The 6,374-nt window shown below is 31.8% G+C and overlaps 1 protein-coding gene across 1 annotated transcript; it reads right to left on the reverse strand.

Annotated features, from left to right (window-relative positions):
- Positions 1-2,133: 2,133 nt before the first annotated feature.
- LOC134701631 (uncharacterized) lies at positions 2,134-5,710 on the reverse strand. The gene is made up of 3 exons (XM_063562765.1): positions 5,473-5,710; positions 4,400-4,620; positions 2,134-2,540 (listed from the first exon to the last, which is right to left on the reverse strand). The coding sequence occupies exons 1-3, from the start codon at positions 5,587-5,589 to the stop codon at positions 2,234-2,236; spliced, it is 645 nt and encodes a 214-aa protein (XP_063418835.1). The 5' UTR covers positions 5,590-5,710; the 3' UTR covers positions 2,134-2,233.
- Between the last annotated feature and the right edge of the window lie 664 nt (positions 5,711-6,374).

A 6,374-nucleotide genomic window follows, 5' to 3' on the forward strand; every position in this document is an offset into this window, starting at 1 on the left:
ATACAAAATGAAATACTTTGGCATATTAGATCGATACCTAGATTGACCTGTACAATACCGATGGCGGACCACTCCTAATCGTACCAGATTTGACCAGAATCTAAATTCGTACTCATGATGATGCATGTCAAAAAAAATTTGTATTTTCTAGTGTTTAACTATAACGAAATAGTAAAAAAAAACTCTTAAGTATTAGAAAGATCAAGAATTGTCTACTGAAAGAATAGATTGCCTTTACTGCATTTGGCAAGGCCTTCTAGAATTTTGTATCCTTAAAGCTTAATTCTTGTTTGTTCGAGCGTTACTGATGAGTCTGCTGGTGTAGACAAACGCAAACTTGTTTATTTTTTTAACCCGAGTTTGAAATTCATAAGACATATAGCTGTTTGTACAAGGAAGGTTGCATGTTCTTCAATTGTATTAAACAATGGAAAATCTTCCTTTTTACCAATTTCCTGGTGTGAAACTATTACACTAACCAACAATACCCTTTTGTAAGACCAATAGAGTCATCTATCATTTACAATGGGAGGTGACTTTTGAACATCGGTATACTACTGTTGCCTTTGTTAATTTGCGCAAATTATCAATCTATGGTGTTATCAAAATTAGTTGTCGTGTATAATGTACTATAGGTGATATGTTTATTGCATAATGAAGTTCAGCCAGAAACAAGTTTGAGATTTATTATCTGGTTTGTATTAAACTAAGAAAATATGATATTTCAAAAGCATATACACCACTGGCCAAGGTAAGAGGGATGGTTGGGATTCCCGGTAAAATTGGTAACACCGCGACAATCTGTATGTATGTGCCTGTCCCATGTCAGGAGCATGTGATGCAGTGGTTGTTGTTTGTTGATATGTTTCATATTTGTTTTTCGTTCACTTGTTCTTGTGCATAAATAAGCCGTTAGTTTTCTTTTTGTCGAGCCTTCGACTTTAGTTGAAAAAGCGAGACTAAGTAATCCTACATTCCGTCGTCGTCGTCGGTGGCGGCGTCCACAAATATTCACTCTGTGGTTAAAGTTTTTGAAATTTTAATAACTTTCTTAAACTATACTGAATTTCTACCAAACTTGGACAGAAGCTTGTTTATGATCATAAGAAAGTATCCAGAAGTAAATTTTGTAAAAATAAAATTCCATTTTTTCCGTATTTTACTTATAAATGGACTTAGTTTTTCTGCGAGGAAACATTACATTCATTCTGTGGTTAAAGTTTTTAAAATTTTAATAACTTTCATAAACTATCCTTGATTTGTACCAAACTTGGACAGAAGCTTGTTTATGATCATAAGATAGTATCAAGAGGAAAATTTTGTAAAAATAAATTTCCACTTTTCCGTATTTTACTTATAAATGGACTTAGTTTTTCTGCGAGGAAACATTACACTCACTCTGTGGTTAAAGTTTTTAAAATTTTAATAACTTTCATAAACTATCCTTGATTTGTACCAAACTTTGACAGAAGTTTGTTTATGATCATAAGATAGTATCAAGAAGAAAATTTTGTAAAAATGAATTTCCACTTTTCCGTATTTTACTTATAAATGGACTTAGTTTTTTTGCCAGATACAAAACATTCACTCTGTGGTTTAAGTTTTTTAAATTTTTATAATGTTCTTAAACTATCCTGGATTTCTACCAAACTTAGACAAAAGCTTGTTTCTGATCATAAGATATTATTCAGAAGTAAATTTTGTAAAAAAAAATCACTTTTTCCGTATTTTACTTATAAATGGACTTAGTTTTTCTTCCAGTTAACATTACATACAGTCTGCAGTTAAAGTTTATAAAACATTTATTAGATTCATAAACTATCCTGGATTTTTTACCAAACTTGGAAGCTTCTTTCAATCAAAAGACAGTATAGAGAGGGAAATTTTTATTGATGTTTTTCTTCATTTTTGTTGAGTCTGCGATTAACAGCAAAAGTAGGCGAGACACTGGGTTCCGTGGAACCCTTACGAATTTTTTGAAAAGTTTTACATTCGACATGTTGGGGCCTTTAATAGCTGACTTTACGGTATTGGCTTTGCTCATTGTTGAAAGCCGAGCGGTGGCCTATAGTTCGTGATTAATTATACAAATTAAACAAAACGTTTCCCTAAAATTAAATGTGGGATCACAAATCGGTTTTCATTGCAAAATTCAAACTATATATTTGTCATTTCATTTAATTCCTAGCACATATAGATGATTATCAAGACAAAAAGGTGTGTACCTACTACCCTAATAGTATCTCAAATTTTCAAGAGTTGACTTTTTAAAAGATATACTGCAAGGTCCTTCATTTCCATTATTTTTTATTGTCTGAATTTTAAATTCATACTCGGTATCGGGCTTTAAGTTCGTAACTGTATAATTGCAGCAATTTCCCTGTGTGGTATAGCATATATGAGAACTGTTGTGAATGTTAATGCAGTGAACCTTGTAATGCTGCACAAATTGTACTCCAACGTTCGGTACATCCCATAGAAGTTCAATCTTCTCTTCAGTTACCTCACAGGCAGATGGTTGTCCTGGTTCAAACAATTCTCTGTAATGATAAATCAAAAGTCCAAACACATCAAACGAATAGATAAGAACTGTCATATTCCTGACTTTGTACAGGCATTTCTAATGTAGAAAATGGTGGATTGAATCTGGTTTTATAGCTAGCTAAACCTCTCACTTGTATGACAGTCGCATCAAATTCCATTACATTTTCAACGATGCGTGAACAAAACAAACATACTCAAAGAGTAAAAATGTCAAAAATAGGGGTACAGCAGTCAACATTGTGTTATTATCTTAATCACTATAAAAACAACAAATGTAACGAAGAAGCACAACAAGGCATACATCAAATTTAACATCCTCATTTGGCTTATCTTATACGATTTTATTTATCTATGTAAAGTCTACCCGAAAAGGATGGAAAGTTTTCAGTACTGGTGTAAAATTGCGCGTTTGAAATTCGCACAGGTAGACATAAAATAATTTTGTCGTTCAAAGTATGACGGCATACATAAATGCAGAGTCACGTAAGGTAGATATAACAAAAACAGACTTAACAGTAAAAGTAATAATAACAAATAAAATAATTGTGTGGTTCAAAGTATGACGGGATACATAAGTACAGAGTCACGTCAAATGTATATCATAAAAAAACAGACTTAACAGAAAAAGTAGTATTAATGAATAAAATAGTTTTGTCATTCAAGTATGACAAGATTCATAAGTAAAAGTAATATTAATAAATGAAATAATTTTGTCGTTCAAAGTATGATGTTTTACATAAGCACAGATTTTTCACGTCAAATGAAAATTTAAAAAAACTGACTTAACAGTAAAAGTAATATTAATAAAGACAAATAAAAGAATACTATAACACGTTATTATGGGTGACAGCCATTAGGTCTCTGAGCTTTGATTTTAAATATTAAAAAACTTTGTAAACGAGCCATCACAGTTTGTATTCGAAGCTGTACAGTATCTATCAGTTCATACGATAAACATCAAAATGTGCATGTTGACAGTCTAATACATAACGTTTCATTTGAAGTTATATGAAACGAGTGACTGGTGAACAATAATGCGAACCAATGCAAGCATGTATCATTAACTTTGTCTTTTGTGCACGATTTTATCATATTTTACTCATACATATCGTATAATCGTATAACCGTCAAAAGTTTTGAAACCGAGGTTTACCGATTGTCTATTTCGTAAAAATCAACGTAGAAGCATGAGTATTCATGTAAAGCATGTAAAACATGTACAATAAGATATAGTTGTATGTGGATGACAAAGTTATGTTTACGTTTGTTGACTCTCTCTGCCAATTGAGGTTTCCACTTCGCACTTGCGTCGAATGTTTACGAGAAAGGACCCGCTGAGGAAACTGCATACGGAAATTATGTCGGCGAATTGTTGTCTGGAACAATCCGTGTTCACGCTTAACCTTTATCTATTTTATGGATTATAATCAAATACAACTAACATTTAAATATCAAGAATGAACACAAATGCAGTCACTTTCATTCAAGACGGAAACCGTCTAAAATTTCACTTAAATGCTTTAAATGTGATAATTTCAGTAAATTATCACGATTTATGATGCTAGAACCCGATATATGTACAATGTATGGTCGAAAAGAGCCCATATTTATGTAGCAGAAGTATCATACTTTCTAATAATTAGATGAAAGTTAACATTTTGTGAAATGCTCTATTTTGGGGACAAAAAAGGATCTTTCTGGGCCTACTCCTTATGAGAAATTAAAGAATTTAAAAGTATAACTTTTTATGTACCTAAGTTTTATAATACAAGAATAGCAATAAAAAACATATGCACCATTTTGTTGTCATTTGACCTTTCATAAGACAACTATATATATATATATATATCTGTACCTCATGTATTTGTTAAAGTCGGTTGGTCCTTTCCATTCAGTTGATGTTTCCTTGTTATGTGTTTTCCATTTAGTAAACGTTTCTTTGTCGTTGGTTGTCCTGTCGGTTAATGTGTCTTTGTCTTTTGTTGTAATTTTAGTTAACGTGGTCTTATCACTTCTGTCCTTCAAGAAATAGTATCTGTACGTTGCCATAGATGATATACCAATCCATGATAACACCTTAAAAATGTTTAGAAATATATAATGTAACTGCGCAGCGATTTGAAGTAAATTTAAATCACAACATGTGGAATAACATCTCGGCTAAATTGCAATGTACACATATATACCAAACATATTTCAAAATCCATATAATTAGGTCACCTAACACCTTTAATCTATCGGATCGAACAACTCCGGAATTAGAACGCTATGTATGTATTGATCACGGCCCACAATAGTCGTTTATGAGTAAACCATTTGTTAGGCAAATTATTTTTCTCATCATACGTGGTGAATTAGATATATACAAACTTCCCTTAGGAAAAACAATTGACTATGACACATGTATAAAAAATCTTGTAGCTGATTAAGATTGTTAACTTTAAGAATGAAAAGCTTTTTCAGGAACAAAAGATATTACCCCTTCATGAGGGTTTCATAGAAAAAGATCATTTCTGCCGTTTTCATCCCTGCCGAACCTTTAAATGATTTTTATAACGATATTTTAGTTTAGCCATGAGCATCACCGAGAAGACATCAATTAGTGAAATGTTAATCTGAACAATTTGTACTTTGATGATATAGATGTGTATTTGTGACATGTTTATATACTCTAATAATGGGTAAATTGAGTCATGGGGCTTCTGGTTCGATCATGTATCATTTTGCGTTAATTTTTACTTAATCAAGAAATTGTCGTTGCCATTTTTATTACAATATTTGTTTCGCAGGCAATGACAAAATGCACACACATGAAATTGATCTTATGTTTTTAGTTCTTTTCACACTAGCGTGGAACATACAAATAAGGCATTAAATATATATTTTAAATAATATAAATTCTGCCAGACAAATATACATATTTGTTACCTTGATTATACCGTCATCCATGAACGTATTGATCCCCCGTAGAATTACCCCTTTATGATCGAAAACTATCCATATGTTAGATGGATCTAGGAATAGTAGGTTCTTCACATTTTCCATGTAGGAGCAGTTAAATCTGTTTTATTAAATCACATACAAAGACATATTTATGTTTTTATAACACACGCGTTATATAAAAAGCTTATCCAGTATTATTAGGACACGCGTTCTTCCTTTAACTTATAAAATATGTTATTCCTTATATGGGTTTTCGTTTCACAATTTTGTATTTGTATGGTTCTTTAAATAAACACAATAACTATTTAGATTTAAATCTACCAGGTCAATCTTTAAAGGATCATATGCCTTCTCAGAATTATAAACGTGCCGTTTATTTTTAACTGCAATTGATAAAGGATCGTTTAAACCTTGACAAAACATCATCAGTTTCACCTTTCGGTATATTGATGATGTACTGTCTCTTAATAATAATAGATTCGGTGATCACTTACATTTAATATATCCAAATGAACCTTAAATTTAAGATACTACCGACACAGATAATCTGCTTCATATTTATACCTTTTTCTCGAAATGACTACTGATGGTAGGTTAAATACCAACATTAATGACAAACACAATGATTTTAATTTTCCTATAGTCAACTTTCCATTTCTGTGTAGCAACATCCCAGTGGCACAAGCATATGGAGTATATGTGTCAATTGACACGTTTTTCTAGAGCTAGCTCAAAGCACGTTGATTTTGTTGTACGGGGAATACTGCTTTCTCAAATGTTGCCAAGACAGGGCTATGAATCAATCAAATTAAGGTCATCACTCAAGAAATTCTACGGTATGATCATTTAGTGCAATGAAATTGTCAGATTTTTTTGTTTTCTCAAAT

The sequence above is a fragment of the Mytilus trossulus genome, unplaced genomic scaffold, assembly GCF_036588685.1.
Source record: "Mytilus trossulus isolate FHL-02 unplaced genomic scaffold, PNRI_Mtr1.1.1.hap1 h1tg000247l__unscaffolded, whole genome shotgun sequence".
NCBI lineage: Eukaryota > Metazoa > Mollusca > Bivalvia > Mytilida > Mytilidae > Mytilus > Mytilus trossulus.